Source organism: Grammomys surdaster, unplaced genomic scaffold (assembly GCF_004785775.1).
Source record: "Grammomys surdaster isolate TR1022 unplaced genomic scaffold, NIH_TR_1.0 328, whole genome shotgun sequence".
Classification (NCBI taxonomy): domain Eukaryota; kingdom Metazoa; phylum Chordata; class Mammalia; order Rodentia; family Muridae; genus Grammomys; species Grammomys surdaster.
This window is the reverse complement of record NW_021604747.1, coordinates 2,680,280-2,702,391: the sequence shown is the minus strand read 5'-3', so window position 1 is coordinate 2,702,391 and position 22,112 is coordinate 2,680,280. Positions and strand designations below refer to the sequence as shown.

Here is a 22,112-nt window from a genome sequence, read left to right as displayed (position 1 = left end):
TTCCGACTGTACTATGTCATTTGCTCTAGTTAATCGCCTAAAAGGAGAGAGACTGAGTATTCATTCCTTTGACCGTTTGGGTGAGACCATCCACTCAGAAGTTAATCATTTCTGTAGTGCAGTCCTGTTGGTCAAGTGAAGACCAGAAAAGATCACCTGGGAAAGTCAACAGGAAAGAGATTCTCAAGGAGGCAGCCCATGCTAGCTTGCCTCAGTCGGTGTCAGGCCTGTACTGTGCATCGTGGTTGGGTGCGTGTGACGGAGCTTAGCTGCTCACTTATGGCTGTCAGGAAGCAGAGGGAAGGAGAGAAAGAATTCACTCTTTCAACAAATCCCCTTCGCTCACAAACCCATTAATGTATTCTCAGTCGGTGAGGTCAGACTCCTTATTCCAGCATTCACCTCTATAGTATTGTCTTGGGGACTGACGTTTCTACTCAGAAGCTTTTCAGGGGCATTTAGTGTTGAGACTGGAAGAGTAAATAATAGTTATTAGATTGGAATCCAGATCTTCAACCCAGGAAGCTGCTGTTATTTCCAGTGCCCATTGGTGTTTTAAATGTAAATGATTAGTTATCGTACTAACCATTTGCCCTGTCCCTGAGGCAACAGTAGCTAGCTGTGTCAGGAGGCTGGTACCCTGGGGACTTTTACCCTGAGTAACTCTGGAAGCTTTGGGCAGGGAGCGTGAGTGATCATTGGATAATCAGCTGGCAGTGATGTGAAAAGCACAGGGTGCTCCTTCTGCAAGCCTAGCTTGCCTGAGTGATACATGGCTGCTAAATGGAAAGAAATCAGAGCACCCGAGCCCCATAGACTGTGAGAATACTATGCTTCTATTCTATAGGCTGCTTCTGTAAATATCATGTCGGTGTTTGGTTGGAGGATTTTGTCGTTTCCTTAAAGGAGTTCAGTCCCTTACCAACACTATTCTCTTTCATGCCAAGCATAGAGAAAGTGGATTGTAGAGCTGGGCTGTGTGTGTGAGTTCGAGCTGAGTGTGTGTGAGTGGGAGCTGAGTGTGATGTGTGAGTGGGAGCTGGAGTGTGTGAGTGGGAGCTGTGGTGACCGGATGCTTGCCCAACATGTGTGAGGCCCAGCTCTGTTCCCTGGCAGTAACAAAGCATGGAAAGTAAAGTAAATACGATACAGATGTCCTTTAAAAATGGGTCCTGTGGAGGTGGGCACTGTGACACACCCATAATCCCAGAAGGATGAGGAAGGAGAACCGCAAGGTTAAAGCCAGCCTGAGCTGGAGAGTTCCAGGCTAGCCGGATCTACATGACCTGTCTCAGAGGAGAGGCAGCGGGGATAGGCACACTGGCTGGCTGGCTTGAGCATTCTTTTTCCGTGAAATATTTCATCAAATCCTTGGAGAGCCTCGCCGATAGATTTATAATTCTTAGCTTTTGGAATGGGAAGGAATAGTTCCAAGGGCTTAGAGCAAAGCAGCTTCCAGAGTTCACTCAGAGACGTTTGAGGGTTAAATAAAGCTGAACAGTGTTTAGATACAGGGTTTTAAGGATCAAAAATATGATGTATACCAATTGGCTCAGCTGTAGTGTCTATAAGAATTCTGACCAATTCTTTGTTTAACTGGCTTGCTTAGCATTTTTTATTATCAGGATAAAAATCTTTATCAGATACTGGAGAAGTGTTCATCAGTTATGAACACCTGCTACTCCTTCAGAGGACCCCAATTCAGTTCCCACGTCCCACCTCTAACTCCACCTTTAGGGGATCTACAGATTCCTCAAACCTTCAGGCACCTGTGTGCATGTCCACATACCTATAACCAGTGGTAACAAATATAATACTTTACAGCTATATAGACTTTCAAGCTTTTTTGGTTTGAGTGTCAGGCATCTTAAACAATAAGATGCAAAAATGTTGAAAATGTTTTTTTTTTCTCTTTGCATTGTCATGACTAGAATTTGCCAAAGTGTGCTATAGACACATTCAGACACATTTGAGATACATTGTATCAGCCATCCCATTTCTTTCTGCAGGTTGCCTCTGAGCCTATACATCATGAACCCACAGTTTTTTAAATGGCACAGTATAATTTGTAGTATTTTCCAGGCCTATTAGCTTATGTATTCATTTATTTCTTCAGCCCCAAGGGTAGGACCCAGAGTCTGTAGTATGCTAGGCAAGTGTTCACCTGTGGAGCCACACATCTAGTCCCTACTGGTATTTTATATACCTATTTAACTTTTATCTCAGTACGTGGACTTGTGTTGTAAAACATACTTTTGGAAAATGTCAAATTAATATGTAGAAAGAAATTATAGTATTTAAGATCAAGTTTTTTCAGACTCCTCAGATAAAGAACAGTTTATCCACTTTAATTTTTACAGACACAGAATCATCTTTATTCAAGAGCTATAGACATTCATTCTCTTCTATCTTAAACCATGACAGCTTGGATCATTTTCTATCGTAAGTGTTCTATTAAGATTATATATGTCTTTCTGTTGTTTGTTGAGACAGAGTCTCTCAATATAGTCATGAGTGTCCTAAAACTCACTGTGTAGCCCAGGCTGGCCTCAGACTTACAAAGATCCTCCTGCCTCTGCTTCCTAAGTGCTGAGATTAATGGTGTACACCTCCACACCTGGTCTTGTGTGTGTTCTTTATAGTAAACAGAAGTCAGTGTACATAAAGAGTCTCTTAAGCTGGGCAGTGGTGGCGCACGCCTTTAATCCCAGCACTTGGGAGGTAGAGGCAGATGAATTTCTGAGTTTGAGGCCAGCCTGGTCTACAGAGTGAGTTCTAGGATAGCCAGGGCTACACAGAGAAACCCTGTCTCTCAAGAAGATAATACTTTTAAAACTATGGTACATATTATTAGGCTGAACATAGGATACAGAGGCAGGAGGTAGCAAGTTTGAGACCAGCTTGGCTATCCATTGAGACCCTGTCTCAAAAGTAATCAAATATTTTAAAAAGAATATTTAGTGGTAAGGGAACAAGCTTAAATTGTATGGAGATACAAAGACCATGAAAAGATAGAGGTAGTGTTATCAATAGTAATACATAGTGTATCACTATAAAACAAGCAACGAAAAAAATAAAACTAAAAATGAACAAAGTCAGCCCAAAACAATTGGCAGAACTGAAAGCACCAAAATGTAACCTTGTGAATAGATTAATTAAACAAACCTATTGCAACATCTCAGGGTGTCAGCTCAACACCACTTGTCCTGGGTTTGAGCTTACAAATCTCGAATTTGGGAAACTCAGTCCTCAGGAAATCAGATCTGGATGTGAATTCTACCTCTCAGTAATTCCCCAAGCCAACAGGCATTAGGTGTGGTAGCTTGTACATCTTTGAATCAGAAAAAGGATGTACTGAAAAGGCGTGCATGTATGGAATGTTCCCTTGTAATGTCAGGCCTGTGCCCTTGTAATGGGAGGCGTGTCATGATGGTGAAGACTGGGGGCCTCAGCCTGTGGCCTGGCCTGAGCTAAAATTTAGCTCCAAGGTGGTGTTACTCCTTTGACAGGTGAAAGAATTACTTTTTTTGTTGCTATGACAAAATAGCAGACAGAAGCACTTAGGTGAGGAACAGTTAAAGGGGAAAGGTCAGTCTTGGTGAATTCGATGGTAGTGGCTGAGTTTATGTTAGTGGGAGCTTTGGTACTGTCAGGAAGCAGGGAGCCCTAGTGGGAGCCAGGCTGCTGTAGAATCCTCAATGCCTAGCCCTAGGCCTTATGTCTGCCAGCTTGACCCAATGTCTAAAAGGTTCTACAGTTTCCCAAAATCACACCACACTGCCTGAGCCCAGGTGTTCAAATACCTGAGTCTGTGAAGGACATTTCCCATTCAAACCATAACAGCAAGAAACTACAAAAGTCTTGATGGAGGGCAGGGCCAGGGAGCTGGCCCAGTGGGTGAGAGCGCTTGCTGCCCACCCCGACAACCTGAGTTTGATGCCCAGGATCCACATGGTGGCTAGAGAACTGAAACAATTTTTTTCCTGACCTTTATACACGGACCATGGCATTGCCTTCCCACCAACAATAAAGAAAGAAACAAATCAAGAAAATCACATAGGAGGGCACTTGGAAATTGCTTGAATTCTTGCTTGGCTTTGGCGCCAGATCACCTGTCCACCCACCAGCCTGTTTGCACAAAGCACCCTATAAAGAGGATTCTGTGCTCCCAGGTGATCAGCACCTTCCTTTGTTCTGGTGAGCTCAGCTCAGCTCAGCTCCAAGTTTCTTCCAGCTGTCCCTCTTCTAGCCCCTTCCCCACCCCTGGCTCTTCTTGCTCTGCTGCTCCCCGGGCCTCTGTCCTCTTCACTCTTCTCCTGTCCTGTCTTTCCATGACTCACTTCAGACACCTGCAATCCCACTCTGTGGGTCCCATCTACTCAAGATTGTAAGGCCGTCAGCTGAAGCTTGTCCTCTGGAGCTCAGGATCTTTCTCCTGCTTTGATTTCATTCTTCCTGGAGTCCACACCTCCTGTGAGCACCTGAGCAGGCTGAATATGTCAGCAGTAGTTAACACAACTCATTTGAGATATTCTCTGCCAAATATTTTGAACACAGACTGTTTAATTCTTACATCTTTTTACATTTTTTCCAATATGGAATTTTATTCTTCTAGACACCTAGTTGCTAATTCTGGACTCTCTGTTAAATACGATTCAAGCTCAAGTTCCAGTGGTTTCTAAGTCAGGCTTTCCACCACTTCTCCAGCTATGATGGGCAGACTCCACATAGAAATGCCATCCAGGGTCTTAACTGCCCACCTACAGGGCGAGCAGAAACCCCATGGCTTGTAGGAGCTGAAGGGACACATCTTAAAGACAATCAAACTTACCCAGATGCCCTTAGTGGGATGGAAATTCTCCATTTGACAAAATCTGTGCGGAAGTAAGTAAAGTTTGTATAACTTTAGGATATACTTTACACAGTAAGATATCCTATATGAGTTTTTGTTGTTGTTGCTTTTTGTTTGTTTGTTTTTTGAGACAGAGTTTCTCTGTAGTCCTGGCTATCCTGGACTCACTTCATAGACTAGGATAGCCTTGAACTCACAGAGATCCCTGCCTCTGCCTCTTGTGTGCTACCACTGCCTGGCTGAGATTTTTTGTTGTTGTTGTTCATATTGGGCGAATCCACTTCATGCCATTTTAAAATTGTAGGCATAAGTCACAATGTAGAGAATTCAGCATGCCATTTGATTTCTGAGATACTCTATTAAATACATTTCAGTACAAACTGTCGAATTCCCTTTCTAGCATTTTCTAGGTTAAAAAAAAACATTTTAAAGGGTTTCGGTCTGTATTTTAAGTGTTATGTTGGAAGAATTATTTACTGCCATTTCTTATGTGGTTTATTATGAGAAGAAAAAAAGGAACAGTAAGTTAAGGGAAACCATTGCCTTAGGCAAAACCATGTTCATTCAGTACTGCTGCTTTTGCACAGTGCTCAGTCCCAGCATTCTCATTTAGTCCATTCATATTCAAATATGCTATTTTCCAGCGGGGCAGTGCTAGCACACGCCTTTAATGCCTGCACTCAGGAGGCAGAGGCAGGCAGATCTCCCAGTTTGAGGCCAGCCTGGTCTACAGAGCAAATTCCAAGACAGCCAAAGCTGCATAGAAACCCTGTCTCAAAAAAAAAAAACAGAGAGAGAAAGAGAGAGAGAGAGAGAGAGAGAGAGAGAGAGAGAGAGAGAGAGAGAGAGAGAATTTTTTATTTCCCCAATAGATACAGTAACGGCATCTCCCGTTGAGAGATCATATGTATTGTATTTTCTCATTTCTCTAGCACTGACTGCTTCGCCCTAGCTCTGAATAAACTATTGGTAAATATTTATTAAATGCTTTCAGGAATGAGGAAGCTGGACATCTGCTAACTAAACTGGTGTTATGATATTTAATCCTGTTGTTTTATCACGAAATTTAACTCTTTGTATTACTCTTCATACTTGACTTCATGTCTTCCTTCTTATGGGTAAGAAGACTGTCCTGAGGTTAACCCATCTGCCATTTTTTGCTTTTAGTATAAACATATCCAAATCTCTCCCACCTTCCCAAAAAACAAAACCCTTAACCCGTCTCGCTTCTCTGCCATCCCTCCTTCCCCATTTCCTGTCCTCTCTTCTCGATTTAATCTTCTTTCTGAAACTTTAAAATCAGACCTAGAGATTCTATTCTAACCTCCATATTCTCCGCAGCTTCATGACCAGAGGCAGCTCATATCCCTTCTCTACCCTACAGACATGTCAAGTAGGGCACTCATGGAAGTGATGGAGTAAGCATGGAGCACGTGGCAGGCATTAGTCTTGCCGTTTGAAAGTGGAATTGACTTCAGGGAAAGAACAGTTCATGTAGGCTTAAGGATTGTTGACTTCATCTAATTGCTTGTTTGTTTTTCAGATTATAAAAGTAGCATTTAGATGAATTAAGTTTCATGGAGGAGTTGATATTGAGTTGGATTTTGAAGGATAGTAGAATTTACCTTAGATTGATCTTGTGGGAGGCAGAGACAGAAGGCTGGAGAGTCCACAGCAGCCTGAGGTACACAGGGAACACATATCTCAAAACCTAAGGGCTGTGATATGTGAACGTGAGTACAGACCTGGGCCTGGAGTGGGAGACCAGTTTCATTCTCAGTGCCATGAGATCGCAGGGACTTGTGGCTGTGGACTGTTCTGGGTGGGCCAGGGCCCATTGTCAGTGCTTTTCATGGGTCGGTTCATTCAGTCCTCAAGACATTCTTGTAAGATAGGATTTTAGAAGATTGCCTGGAGCTGGTCAAGAGGGTAGAAAAGCATGAGTCAGACCCTGGAAGCAGGAGAACTGAGCTGTCTCCTGAAGTTGTTGACAAGACTGACCTGTTGAAGTGCTCGGCTTTGGTAATAATGAGAAGATATTAGCAGCATTACAGAAGGCCTTACTGAAACCAACTTTAGCTTTCCTCATGGGCAAAATACAGAACAATTATGGACATATGGCTTGGTAAAGAAGATACGGATTCCAGGAAAATTGACCTATGGTATGTACTATGAAGCCCCACTAAAGACACACACCCTGAACTGTGTTCATTACATCAGGGTGACAATATTATATGTAACTATTATTTTCATTGATTGAACCTTGCACCTCATTGGGGGTGTTGAGGGGGGACAACGATAGAATACAACACAACAGTGACCCAACACTTGCATCTCAGGAGCTAGAGGCAATTTGTAACTTCCAGGCCAGCTTAGGCTATATATCAAGACCCTATTTCAGAACAGACAGCAAAAGCACCTTTAATCCACTCCAAAGAGACTCAGCATCTCTTTACCTCTCCTGGTACACTGTCCATTCAAATTTCCATCACTTCTGCCAGATAGTTTTGTAGCAGGATTGTTGTGGGAGCCTCCTGCTCTCCCTGCCTGAACAACTCTCCATTTTCGTGCATACCTGGCAGCCACTCCTCACTCTGTCTTGTTCATATAGCTCAGCTCCTCCACAAGTGCCTGTCTCTCTTACAGTATTTCATTTCTCCTGGCATCTGTCTTAGTCAGGGTTTCTATTCCTGTACCAACATCATGACTAAGAAGCAAGTTGGGGAGGAAAGGGTTTATTCAGCTTACACTTCCACATTGCTGTTCATCACCAAAGGAAGTCAGGACTGGAACTCAAGCAGGTCAGAAAGCAGGAGCTGTTGCAGAGGCCATGGAGGGATGTTACTTACCAGCTTGCTTCCCCTGGCTTGCTCAGCTTGCTTTCTTATAGAACCCAGCCCAGGGATGGCACCACCCACAGTGGACCCTCCCACCTTAATCACTAATTGAGAAAATGCCTTACAGCTGGATCTCATGGAGGCATTTCCTCAAGGAAGGCTCCTTTCTCTGTGATAACTCCAGCTTGTGTCAAGTTGACACACAAAACCAGCCAGTATAGCATCTTTCAGAACCACATCCTGTGCTACCGTACCCACTCACTCTGTGTGTGTGTGTGTGTGTGTGTGTGTGTGTGAGAGAGAGAGAGAGAGAGAGAGAATATGACAGTGTGAGACTGTAAGTCTCTGTGTGTATATGTATGTATGAGTATGTGTGAAACTGTATGTGTGTGTATATATGTGTGTATGAGTGTGTGTGAGACTATTCAAGTATGTATATGAGACTGTAAGTATGTGAGTGTGTATATGTGTTTATATATGAGTGTGTGTGAAACTATATGTGTGGTGTGTGTATATGAGTATATGTGTGTATGAGTGTGTGTGACTGTATGTGAGTGTGTGTATGAGTATATGTGTGAGACTGAGTGTGTGTTGTATGTGAGTATGTGTTGCTTGCTTGGTTTCTTAGGGCAAGGGCTCCCTTATAGTCCAAAATGGCTGCAGCCATGCCTTCCTTCTTCAGCCTCCTGAGTGCTGCGATCCTAGATCTGTATCCCCACACCTGGCCCTGACTACTTTCTCCAGCATTTTCCTGGGCTGCCGCCATGTGTGGTTCCCCACTCTCTCACTTGTGTTCCCTACAGAGGTAGCCTATTATCACCTCTGTTCAGCATGTGTTTGTGATATGACTTATAGCCATTTTTTTGTTTTTGTTTTGTTTTTGTTTTGTTTTTCGAGACAGGGTTTCTCAGTATAGCCCTGGCTGTCCTGGAACTCACTCTGTAGACCAGGCTGGCCTCGAACTCAGAAATCCACCTGCCTCTGCCTCCCAAGTGCTGGGATTAAAGGCATGCACCACCACTGCCCGGCTGACTTGTAGCCATTTTTAACTACAAATCGTTTCCCAAACATGTTTCTGTTTGAGAAAAAGTAAGTGTATTCCACATATAGTGCTAGCATACATTTTGGGAGCATTGAGAATTTTATGTAGCTTTTGTTGGGATACTTACAAAATGAGGGAAGTTTAAATAGATTGGGGAGAAAGTTAAAGACAGTGCAGGGCTAGTGCTTTTTCCTCCTAAGGAAACTTTGAGTAGAACTGAGAAAAAGTAGATCTGAGCATTCAGTATTCTGTCCTACCTGTCAGAATGAGGAGCTGTGCAGTGAATGTGGCAGAGGAGAGGAACTCCTTTGGGTCCTGAGAAACCTAGAAGAGGCTGAGAGTTGGATTCCAGGGTACAAAGACATGAATGGAGAACTTGATTCAAAAACATGGTTCTTAGCAGGCAGATCTGAGTGTCCTGATGATTTAAACATTTCTAGAAAACACAATTTATTTCTGCAATGTCATTACTGCTGCTGTAGGGTTTAGGAACATATCCATAGGCTGCAGAGTCAATCACTGCTGCTGGAGGGTGTAGAAACATACCATAGGCTGCTGTTTGTCAGTCTATTTTGTACTGCTGGGATTGAGCCCAAGACTGTGCATGCTACCAGTCCCCAGCCTCGGAGCCCTTAGGCTGTTGTTCCAATGAAGACAAAAAGAAGTAATTTCCTCAGCTCACTCATTGGCTGTAGACACTATTTTGTCCTCTAAACTCTTCAGTTCCCTAACTATAAATTCTCCTACTAGGATTTTCAGTAAGGTCATATTACAGGCCGAGGGGACTGAACAGCCAGTGTTCCCCTAACTGTTGAACCTGGAGAGATATGAGTCATGTTCCATGGTGGACCTGACAGTTTTTCTGACAGTTTTTCTAGCCTTCCATGCCTCTGAGATTTCTCTTTCCCTCTCTGCCTCCCCCTTTTCTCCTCCCCTTCCAAAATCCATGCTTATCTGCATAATCTCACTTGGATATCCTCTCCCAAAACATTTGTGAATACTTGAGTAGAGCCTGAGCACTTGTGCCCGTTCCAACAGTGTGCACTAGCTCTCATCCTGCCCCCTTGGTAGAGGCAGTTAGTGAACCCAGATCCTGGAGGAAAGGCAGGTGAAAGTCCCACTGCCTCCCAGAGACAGCTAGCTGCTCTATTGGAGTTTTAGGATAATCCTGAAGAACTGCAGTCTGTCTCCTGCTTGTCTGCTCCCCCTGGTCTAGTGAAGCAAAGTGTGCTCTTGTGGGACAAAGGTTGTAATTACTGTTACATAGAAACAAATCTAAGAGATAGTTTGTCTGTACACTCTAAGAATTTCTATCAGACCTTGTATTTAAGAGCAGTGATTATTTTTACTATGTAACCTTTGAGGAAATCAGACTTACAACACATTTTTAAAATCTTGAACATTTGAAATTTTGCCGCCAAACTTTTTAAATCCATCCTAACAGTCTTTCCAGTTTATAACATCTACTTTTAAGATAAATTAACGTTTAACCTCCCATTTCTGATGTGGCCATGGAACCACCACAGGTCTTTGATTCGATTTTATAAAGTTTTCCAGAGAACAGATGGCAAGAATGTGAACCTATAACTACGTTGAAATAGCGTTTCTTCTAAATACAACAAATTCATGAGCTAGTTAGCACTACAGGACTGGCTCTGGGATTTGGAAACAGTTTCTGAAATGTTTCACTTAAGATTGTTACAATTTGCAGTAATTATTCTGCTTGCTGCAATTATACAAAAAGGGATGAATAAAATGAAGGATTGGGGGGAAAACTATTTGGAGCTGAATATATAAGTAGTGTTTATAGAGAGTCCTGGGTTGGAAGACTGACCCCTGACTTGATGCTGAACCAGTTAAGAATTACATCAAAAGTTTCGTTCGACTTGAGAGTTAGCCTGTGATTTCGCGTGCGTTTTTATTTCTAAGTCCCTGGACCTCCTGCACTGCGCTGCGCTCGCCTGCGCGGCCGCCCGGCGGTGACAGGTGCCCGCGCCCGGGACGCAGGCCGGAGCATCCCGGCCGCTCTACGCGTCCGCCTTTCCAGGGCCGGCGCGGGCGCCGAGCTCGTCCCTCCTTCGCTTGAGCACCGCGCAGGGCGGGCGCGAGGCGGCCGGGCGGAGCGGGTGAGGCCAGGCGAGGCGAGGCCGGCGGCCGGCGGGCCGAGGGTTGGCGGGACGCGCGCTCCATGCCGCGCCGCGCCGGCGCCCGCTCGAGCCCGCGCTCCCCCCGCGCGTGCCCGCGCCGCTGCGCGATGCAGTGTGGGGAATGGCTGGGGTTGGCTGAAGAGCGCACAGTGGAGTTTTAATGTCCGCCATGTTGGCCATGGCGTATTGAAGAGAGCGAGTGAGCGAGGCGCGGAGCGGCACAGCCTCCCACCCTCCCGGCTGGTGTCAGGGCCCGGACGGCGGGCTTTGCGCTCCGCCCCCAAGTCCCCGGCAGCGGCAGGCGAGTGGAGACCGAAACTCCGGTTCTCCATGATCCCGCTGGCCGGGGCCGTTTCCCCAGAGCGGAGAGGTATCTGCTGCGCCTGAGATGAGTAAACTGTCGTTTCGGGCGCGGGCGCTGGACGCCTCGAAGCCGCTGCCGGTCTTCCGCTGTGAGGATCTGCCCGACCTGCACGAATACGCCTCGATAAACCGGGCCGTGCCGCAGATGCCCACCGGAATGGAGAAGGAAGAGGAGTCGGTACGTGTTAACTCCCCTGTCCGACCCGCCGTCAGGCCCGCGCCCTCCGCTGCCCGCGGCGGCGGCGGAGCAGCAGACCCACACAAAATGGCCGCCATCTTCTCTCCGCCGCCGACTCTCGGTCGCCGGCCGGGCCGGTCCCCCGCCTCCCCGGGTGCTCGGTCCCGGGCCACTGAGGCCCGGCGGGGCCCCCTCGAAGGCCTCCCGCCGTCCTCGGCCACTGGTACCCGGGTCCCGCGGAGTTCGGGGGCCCGAAAGGCACAAAGGGGTCACGTGACGAAGCCGCCGGCAGCCATTTTGTGGTCTCAGTTCTTGGGTTGGGCCTTGTGCATATCCGGAGAGGGAAGCGGGCTGGGCGGCAGTGGGGGTGCAGCGAGCCGGGAGTGGGCCGCGCCTGCAGGCCCCTCGAAGGGCCGCTAGGTGGCGCTCTGGGGCCGTCGGGGCCTGGCTGCGGCTGCGGGCACAGGCTCTGAGCGCACTTGCCGGAGGGCTCAGTGCAGTCCCCACGTGGAGCCTCCGAGGGGCCTGTCATGCTGACTTCAGGGTTCAGGATGATTTCTTTCTCCTTCCTGAAAGGAAATGGCGAGGGTGCTCCGGGTCTGCCCAGACGCCATTACATTTATAGAAGATGAAACTCCCGGTATATTCTTGTTTCCACCCGCAGTGCTAGCGGGAAGAAAAAAAAAAAAAGAACTGTCTCCTACTTTTTGATCTTTGAGACAGTGTTGCAGATTTGTTTACAGTTCGTAACTCTGTTCTAAAGTCTGCAACTTTTTAGTTTTTTTGTAAATTTAAGTTCGCCTGTTTTTAGAAGATAGAGAATAAACGTTTCACTGAATGTTAAAAACTCTAAGGTCCTTTTGTATTAATAGCGTAGCTAAAGTTGAGTGAATTCTTCACAGACATCCTAATATTAAACTATCCAAACTGGGTGGGCTGCAGTAGTTACATTATTGTTTTATACAGCTGTTAGGTGATTTACTATTGCTGTGGCCTTTACCTTGCCGTGGAAGTTGGGTCCGGACACAGATAATAAATAGACTCACATTTCCCCCAGATGTTTAACATGATAACTTGGATGACTTCTAATTCTAAGGACTTGCATACGTTGGTTTCCAGGTACAGCCACTTATACAGGGTGCAGTGTGTTGACAGTTCAAGGAAGTCGAGGATTCCCGTGGACTGTGTGCTCCAATTTTGTTGTGGAAAATTGTACTGTAATACTTCTATTGGTACTGTAAGAATTTCTATTCTCTGTAATGTTTTTCAAAATAAAACTGTTTAAACTGCTTGGGTTATTTAACCTTTTAAAGTAAAAAATAGTTTTGACAGTCGAATGTTACCTTGGGGTGGAGGGTCTTGAATCTCACTTCACAGCTCAGTGCTACGTGAGGCTGAGATGTGCGGGGTAGTGGACTGACTTCTCGCTGACTCTGTGAGAGCAGTGCTCTTTACTCTTGACTTGTATCAACTTAGAGTAGAATGGTGACATTTGTTTATTTTTAAAATAAGTGATTTGTTTTTTTTTTAATTAAAGTACTTGTGATTGCAGAATCTTGTCTTTTTGTTTTATTTTTGTTTATGTAAGTTATATGGATACTACTTTCAAGTTGGGGTGCTGGTGTTACCCTGCTGGAGGAATTTGTTGCATCTTGTGTGTGTCTAAGGTGGAAATCATTAATTAAGCAAGACCCACTACAGTACACTTTAGAAACTTGAGTTAAGTCTTGCTTTCTGAGTCTTTTGGACAGTCCTGAGAGCTACAACTTAAAATGAAAGCTGAGCTCAACTGAAGGGTCTGTCCATGCATATTAACATTTGCAAGTAATTTTTGTTCACTGAAACAATTTTGATACTGTGCAGTGGTTGTCACTGAGTTTTAGTAGTGAAGTTCCAACTTTTATTAGGTATGTGGATTAGTTTTTTCAGTCATCTGTTTAGAATTCTTCAAGTCACAACCAGCCAAAAAACGGTATTGTGAGTCATAGGTCTCTTAATAGAAGAACTTAAAATCCTCAGGAAATAAACTGCTCCACAATCCTGTGTGTCAGGCCACACTAGTGACAGGCTCTGTGAGTCAGGGCAGTGAAAGTAGTATGCTATACAATACTGAAAAGTACTGAACATAGTATACTTAAAGTTAAAGCAGAGTTCCTCTGTGGGCAAATGGCCTGTGCCTCCTGCCGGGCCCATAACTGAGGGCATGAGTTGATTGTCTAGTTTAAGAAAACATCGGTTATTTTAATTTAGTTTCAGTCTTGAAACGGTTAGAAATAGGATCTACTTATCATAATCTAACTTTATGGGATTATAGGATTCTAATTAGACAAAACATAGAGATGAGGATAGTTTCTTATCCACTGCTTTACAAAAAGCATTTCACGATTTAAATGTATGGCATGTAAAGCTACCTAAGAATATAATTGTTGCCTTTATTTTTTGTGGTTAAAGAAATCTAGGTTTTGATCTGGTTATGTAGCCTAGGCTTATCTCAGATACACTCCTGACCCCACCCCCCTTAGCCTCCTGGGTACTGGGATTCCGTGTAAGCCACCATTGCCAGCTTAGGAACCTTTTTAGTACTGGGAGGATAACGTCTCAATGTTCTCCTGTTCTGCCACTCTTAGTAGTAAAAACTGAACGAAGCTTAATCCTGGTAGCACAAGACTATGAGAATGAATCCACAAGCAAGGGAGAGGCCCACTTTAGTGATGGACACCTTAGAAAAGATGAAGATGCTGGCCTAATAAGCCATGTTTAATTTTTTAACAAGTTTAAATAAACGATGACACACAGAATACACACCCCTTTTTTGGAGTTAATAAAGCAAATTGTTAACTCTGTTTAAAAACTTTTATTGTAGTAGAACTGAAAACTGGATTGTACTTGAACTGACTAAATTATAAATGTTAGGGATTCAGTGTTTCAGTTAGTAGAATGTAATAAGTAACAACTTACTAAGTAAGAAGGTAAGGGTGGACATTTTTGTATTTAGAGTCACATGTAAATTGTAAAGCTCAAAAAAGAAAAAAAAATAGACTAGCAACTCCTTGAAAAAAATGAGTGTTCTAGGGCTTGGGGAACTGAATCAAAAAGAAAATCAGTGAAGGGTGGATGCCCCACTATCACTTAGCATCTCTTAAATCGCTAATTTCATTACTGCCACAGTTTTCCTTGCCACTGGGGACAGGATACCTTCCCAAAGAGATGAGCCCCGTTGGATGGGTTTGTTAACAGTTGACCTAAGTGATTAAAATTGGGATTCTACAGTTTTCTTGTATTGAAACATCTGCAGGTCTTTTACTAGTTTTTAGAGTGACATTTGGCAAATTGGAGCTACTTTAACTTTTTATGATAGGACATAGGGAACAGGCCATCATTTACAAGGAGTCGGAATTGGGTGGGACACTTGAAGTCATTGGATTATAAATGATACCACATTGATATTAGCCATGCAGTCTCTTGAGACTGATTTAAATAGAGTCTAGTTATCATAATTCAACTCTAGATTTAAAGAATTCTAATTAGACACAACAGTCTTGTAGTCCTGCCTCTGTCTCACCTTTTTCTGGGGTTACCACATGCAAGTGAAGGATTTATAAACAATTTTGGTTTTCTTTTAAAAAAGAATTTTAGGGGAGGAAAAATTGGATATATGTACATATTCCCAATATAAAAAGCTCTACATCTAAAATTTTTAACAGATCTTTGGATTCATAGAAATAAATTTGACAGTTTCAGTGGTAAGCTTGAAACTGATTTTCTTTTGAAAGCAAGCTCCCCCCCCCCTTAATATGTTAAGCCAAGTTTGTCTCTTATGTGTAAAGTTGCAAAATTCAGCCCATTTTTCCGTTCTGTCAACAGTCGTGCAAGTGAAGTGTACTGTCTATTGATTGACACAGAAGCAGAATTAGAAACTTCAGGTCATTTGGGTTAGGAAGAAAAGAGAAGATCTGGGCACTCTTCATTAGACAGCAAAGGGTCTGGACACAAAGATAGTTGAGAAACTAAAGCTTAATTTTCAGTGACAGTTTTATTGTTGGTGATTTTGAATTGGTTGGGTAGGCAGGCGGTCAGGCTGCTGAGGCTCACTCTGAATTCCTGGCGCTTGAGTCTACTTTCTGACTGCTGGTATTATAGGACTGGTAATCAAACCTTTATTTGTAGCAGTTGGGATTCCCTCCATAAGCATATAAAATTTTGGGGAGGTTGGGGTTTTTTTCTTGTTGTTTGTTTGTTTTGGCAAAGAGAAGGTTCAAACTTGAAATTTCAAATGGAGACTCTTTATCTCAATATGGCAGTTAGTTTGTAATAAAGGGATAGTAATTAAAAACATAATAGGCAATCCAGAAAGAGACTGAAGAAACTACAGAAGGGAAAGCTTCCACTGACATCAGCCCAAAGGCAATAAGGCTGGTAGTGTTTCCGTCTGAGGTTAACCCACGTTTTATTATGGAGTTTGAGATTTGCGGTTATCTCAACTTCATTTTCTTAAGAAATTACAATAAAAATGGATGGTTTATATATCTAAAGGAACTTCTGTAGGTTGTGATGAATACTTTTTTTTTACCAAATTATATTTTTATTACTAGAGCTTAGTATTTTATTGCTAGAGCACTATCTAAATATACAACAATCAAGGGATAGAAGACTTTCTAAAAGCTTGTAAGTCTCAGGAAGGCAGGAAGGATTAGATATTATACCAAACAGTGTTCTATTAAAAACATAATGGACTTTATTTGGTTGTGTTTTTTGTTTTGTTTGTTCCTTTTTATGCTATGGGTTTTTTTTTTTTTTTTTTTGGTGGGGTGGGGAGTTTTGTTCTTTTGTTTTTGGTTTCTCTAACAACCTTGGCTACCTCTTCAGTTCAGTGGACCATTTTTTAAAGTTTGTTTGTTTTCAGTTTTAGAGGCACAGTTTGTCTCTGTAGACCATGCTAGCCTGGAACTCATAGGGATAGGCCTTTCTGTGCTTCTCCTAGGATCAAAGGGCTCCTCTACCCACCTGCCCAGCAGTTTAAGAGCTTGTTACTAGGTGCCTTTTTAAAGCACTTGTTAATAAGTGTTCCTCATAGGGAAACACTGGTCCTGACTGTATCTATGACTCCACTTCTTACAGTTAGATAACACAAGTAAATGAGATTTCATATTACAGTTTAGTAAAACAGGTGGTTTCTGGGTACACAAGTGAAAGCAAAGTATAAGAACTTTTAGAGACAGGAAAATGTATTTAACTTCTGAAGTAAGTTTTGGACCTTTAAAATGTTACTTCTAACGCTCGGCATGGTGGTTCATGCAGTCTTGCCGAGGGTGGGGATGGAATAGAAGCTACTTGTGCTGAAGAGTGAGACCCTGACGCAAACTGGAGAGAGCGGCAGTGACTTTGTGTGAGGTAGGAACCCACTGGTTTAACGACTTTCATAGGGTCACTGTCAGTAGGGTCCTGATGCTGTTGTCTTCTGCATGTTCATAGACTGGAGTCTTTCTAACCCTCTAAATGCTCGTGGTGATAAGAAACTAGGCTGTTAAGCTTAGTGATGTCCACTCTGCATCTTTAACTGCAGTAAGTAAATTTCATCTAACAGTTGACAACCTGTTGCTGAGTTGTAATTAAATCTCAAACTTGCTGGCCTTGAGAAGTTTGTGGTACTCTGGATTACAGCCTCGATGAGTGCGGAAACCAGCTCTTGAACAATATGATGTTCGCTTAACAAGCTTGCTTTGGCTTTGGACATGCATTGTAGCATAACTTGCTGAATTTTGCAACAGATTCCCTTCAGTATTACCAAGTAGATGCATAGTTTAAAATGTCATGTGGGTAATTTTTTTTCAGTTCCAGTCTTTTTATAATTAGGCTAATAATTTAAACCCAAATAACACTTATATATGCTAAGGAAATGCACCTGGACTGAGTCCTTTCACAAGTCACTTAACCTGACTGCCTTACAGGGTAACTTCGAGGAGTAAAGAAGGCATGTGTAAGAACAGTGAGGACACAAATGCTATTGCTAGTTAAATTTTAGAATGACCTTTTTATTGGTGCTCAAAAGTAATTTAACAGTGATGTAATATGAAATCTTTGATTATCTGGTGTAAAATGTGTTCTCCCTAAAGAGATCCATAATATAGTTGTAAAAACTGTCTTTAAGTTTCGGTGATTATTAAAACTGAGTATTAGTTAGAGCTAAATCTAGTCTAACCTGTGGTGTTGCTTGAGTGGGTATACACAAGGCTATTTTATCTTAGCTGAGAAAGACAAGGTCCTGTTTAAAAAAAAAGTGGTATTGTGCCTTAAATCTTGAATTAATTAATGACATCATTTGCCTGTCATTTACTAAGAAGGTAGTTGAGATTCATGGGTAATTGTTTCTGGTCTAGTCTTGGCAGGCTCAGATTTAAAGCCAGGTTCTGAAGGATATATAGGAAATAAGTGGGTGAAATAGTCACAGAGTACTGTGATGGTTGTAAGAACTTGGGGTTAGAGCCAGAATTTTGTAATCAGTTTCAAATTATATTTTATTGGTGAAAGAGGTCTGAAGTTAAAACAGAATATAAATATACTAGTATCAAAGTGTAAAACAAAAATGTGGTCATTGATTTAGAGATACTTGAGGTGAATGGCATTATGCAGACAGTAAACACAGCTAAGTCCATTTTGTTCGCTTAAGTAGCAAAGGTTGCCTTTTCTGGGAAACTAGTAAGTCCCATGGGTGCAGCAGTGACCACACAAGAGTGCGCTGTGGTCTTATACTCCATTGGCTTTGTGAGGATGGGAATTCTGTGTGCTTCAATTGCACATGGATGAGTTTCTAGAGTCTGGAATGGTGTCTAGTATGTAGTAATCGTCAATATTTAAAGCTGAATGGCTTGATGGGGGGGAATAAAAAAGTAAACTTTAACATGATTCTTACATGGCAGTAAGATTAGAAACACGGAATTCCAGATAGGAGGAAGACAGTTTTCTTTAAGTAGTGGTTGAGGCACACTTAGCTGAGACTTGAGTGCTGAGAATGAGCCAGCCCTTTGAGGAATCTCGAGGTAGAGAACCTTCTAGGCAGAAAGCCCAAGGGTGGAACCAAAAGAAGACCTATGTGACCAGAACACAGGGAGGTCGATGGGTGCTCGGGTGAGGAGTTGCAAGTGCTTTGAAATAAGGTTTTATATAAAGAAGGAACATATTCCACCTTTCTTTTTTCTTTTTCTTTTTTTTTCAATATCGTTCTGAAATATCATGTGGGGAGTAAGTCTTTTGGGCAAGAGTGGGAGAGAGTTTATTTGTTTGGAAATAAAGAGGATGCAATGGGTTTGAGATACATTTTGAGGTGGAACCAACAGGACTTGCTGAGTTTGAATCAGCAGAGAAAAGATGAAGGCGAATAGCTAGAGTTTTACTTGAGCAGCTGCATAGATGATGGGAACACTACGCTCATAGGTGGGAAATCAGGAAGGAGAACATAGAAACAAAAGGCTTTGGAAAGCCTCTTAATCCAAATGTAATCGAGCATAAGAGAATATAGTACAGTGAGCAACTGAAAGTGTGGTTCTTGTTATAGGCTGGGTCGGAAATGTCCCTGCAGGCTTATGTATTTAGACTGTGGAACCCCAGTAGATGAAGCTGTTTTAGGGCGAATGGAACCTTTAGGAGGTAGGACCTAGCTGGAGGAAGTGAATCACTGGGAATCCAGTCTTGAAATAGCCCTTCCTGTCTCATTTTCAGTGGATCTCCCTTAATTGGTCACCATCTTATAACAGGCAACTATGGCAAGATCCTCTAGATACTCCACTCCCCCAATCCCATGACAGTGTTATTCTCTTAAACTGTGAGGCAGAATGAGCCTTTCCACTCTTAGGTTGTATTTATTTTTATGTTTTGTAAAAGCAATAGAAATTGTAACAAGTAGTATTGTTTCATTTGATAGACTTTAGCTTATGGTGTATGCTATAGACTTTAGCAACTCAGGAAGAACTGTTATGTTAGAGATGCCATCTGAGAGTGGAAACGTTCAAGGAGGTTGGTTGTGCTGTCAGCTCATTCCAGTGATGAGATAAAGAGGACTGCTCATTGTTAGGAGAACCAAGAAAAGGTGAATCAGAGAACACAGCAAGTTCAGAAGGTGCTTTAGAAAACCTTTGTTAGGAAAGGCAGAAACAATCAGGGTAGAAACTGGAAGGGACTGAGGTCTGCAGATAATTTCTAAAACTGTGTTTCAAAGTCTTCACTCGAAGCACAAGAAAGAAATTCCAAGTACATTCTGGCAGCACAGTGTGTTGAAGAGATAGAATGTAGAATGATACAGATATACAAAAGCTGCATAGAAGGAGTGCCAGGGGGCCTGTTGATCTTTCCTGAAGCTGAGCTGAGCTGATGAGGAACTTCCAAGTCTGTGGGAGGAGGGATGGGTCTAGAAACCATGGAGCTTGGAATGTTACCCAGCCTGGCAAGAAGAGACATCAATCTAGAAAAGCACTCTGGAAAGTTATCACCAGTTTTGTTCTAGGCTAATGACTGTTCTAGGCTTGAAAGATTGAACACAAGGCTCACACAAATCTGAGGTTTAAACAACCTATGTTGGAAATTAATCCTGCAGCAAAAAAACCTCAGCATTTGGGACTTCAAATCACCATGATGAGGCACACCTGTAATTTTAACACACTGAAGCTGAGGCAGGAGGATTGCTTTGAGTTTGAGATCACCCTGAAATACATAGTGTAGGCCACTATGGCCACATAGAAAAGCCCTGTTTGAGAAAGGAAAAGAAGAAATTACCAGACATTCAAAGAGCAGAAAAAATGTGGCCCATTTGATAATCACAAAAGTAGATAAAGCATTTAAAGGTATAAATAACAGTAAGTTACTCCAGTTAATATAACAATAATTTCATTTTAAAAAGATGAGATGATCCCATCTTCTCTAACTCGGTGTCTGCTCTTGATAACCCTTCCCTATCTCTCTAGGATCCATTTGACTAGGGAGTTGGTTAACTAGCTAGAGAAGGAATGCCCCCTCTTTTAAGGAAGGGAAGGCAAGCTATGTGGGGGTTGGGCGGGTAGTTAGTAGAACTGGTAATGAGGGTGAGCTGACATAAACTTGTGTTTCTCTGTGACCTGTGTGATGAGCGTGTCACTTCCCTGTGAGGAGGGAGCCGGAGTCTTAGGGACGACTAAACTTACTGGGAAAATGTGATTGCATTGATGAATGTGCTGAAAGCCAGGATTGTGATCGTTCTAAAGTTATCATTTGGACAACTCAGTAAAAAGGAAGCATCCAGCTTGGCTTTTGGCATAAATGTAGACAGTGGAGTTCATCTAATGTTGACGTTTGCCCAGGAGGTACAGAAAATAAGGGGAGTCGTGAAATCATGAGTGTTTGTGAAGCATTTTGTGATCTCAACCATGGGGTCTAAACTGTGTGGATAGAGAAAGTTGATATGGGACTCATTGTAATGAAAGGCTGTGTGGAGTTGATTGTCTAAAAAAAAAATAGGAGTGCATGGCTAGGGGAAGGAACTGAGTTAGGAGAGGAAAGAGAAGGATCCTTGGGTTTAGGTTTTAGAAGTACAGCTATTGGTGAAATCAAGCTCTCTTGGATAGAACCTCAGGAGCAGTGATAGAAGTGGCTGAGAGCCCTGATGTCAGGTAATTCCAGGTGTGTAAACTCTTAGGAATGAATGCAGTGCAGTATTGGGAATGAGCTGAGCAGCAGCAGACCAAAGCACATGACAGCTTCCAGAAAAGCATAAGAGTAGGAAAGGCTAAGAAAAAGCATGGTGTGGGCTAGCTGTGGAAACCAAGGAAGAGTGGTCAGCCTGTGATGAGGAACCGGACAGCTGCTTGGGGAATGCTGCAGAACCAGTTAGAGCAAGGTGTACAAACTGGAACTAGAAGTGGAGAACTCAGGAAGAGTGGAGAAATTGGCTCACATTAGTTGCTGTTGAGATCAGAATGCAGGGAAGAGCCAGAGAAACAGTTGTTTTTCACACTCTTTAATAATGGTTTATAAACCCCCACTAGAAAGCTGAGCTATAAGGGGATGACCATGCTGTAGTCAGAGATAGTGGTGGGAGCCTGAAGAAGGGCTGCTTATCACTCCTCATGGACAGTTACATAAATATTCTTTTGAGAGGAGGGAGGACTCTGAGTCTTGCTGTGTAGACTGTCTGGCCTCACATGTGTACGATTCTCTTGCCACTGCCTTCTGAGTGTTGTGGTTTCCGATGTTTTAATACTCAGGAAGTGAACCTTTGTGGGTTGTTATGGAATAGCTGAGACCTTTCCTTCATTCTCTACTTTGGTCCTTAACAGAAGCTTAACTAATTTCCTACCATGAGACTTTCTGGAAGTTTTGGAGGCTTCTTTTCAATTATCACAGTTACTGAGATATCATTGCAGTTATTAACAGGTGGCCTGTATACATTTCACAATATAAAAATACTCCCAAAGAACATTCCATTAGATAAAATTTGTATGTGAATTATCTACATCTAGGTCCTGATCCATGTTTCTGTGTGAAGTCTATCTTTCCTTCTTTCTCTCCTTCCCCCATGTGTCTGTCTGTCTGTCTGTCTCTCTCTCTCTGTGTCTCTCTGTCTCTCTCATGTGTGCATGTGTGTGTGTGTATGTGTGTGTGTTAGTTTTGAGACATAACTGCTTTTGCCAGAAATGTAGTTAATATGTAAAGTGCTGTATAATATATA

At 42.9% G+C, this 22,112-nt stretch overlaps 1 protein-coding gene across 3 annotated transcripts in view; it reads left to right on the top strand.

Moving 5' to 3' along the window:
- Epc1 (enhancer of polycomb homolog 1) overlaps window positions 1-22,112 on the top strand; it is an 84,706-nt gene that overhangs the window by 16,722 nt on the left and 45,872 nt on the right. Inside the window, exons 1-2 of one of the 3 annotated variants that reach the window (XM_028778194.1) lie at window positions 10,965-11,419; window positions 12,539-12,970. The exons of 1 other annotated variant lie outside the window; for it this stretch is intronic. In XM_028778194.1, the coding sequence (XP_028634027.1) occupies window positions 11,267-11,419; window positions 12,539-12,571 (186 nt within the window). In that variant the 5' untranslated portion in view covers window positions 10,965-11,266 and the 3' untranslated portion in view covers window positions 12,572-12,970. Of the gene's footprint in view, window positions 1-10,964; window positions 11,420-12,538; window positions 12,971-22,112 lie in introns of those variants that run through there. One more of the 3 variants, XM_028778192.1, reaches the window with a different exon arrangement.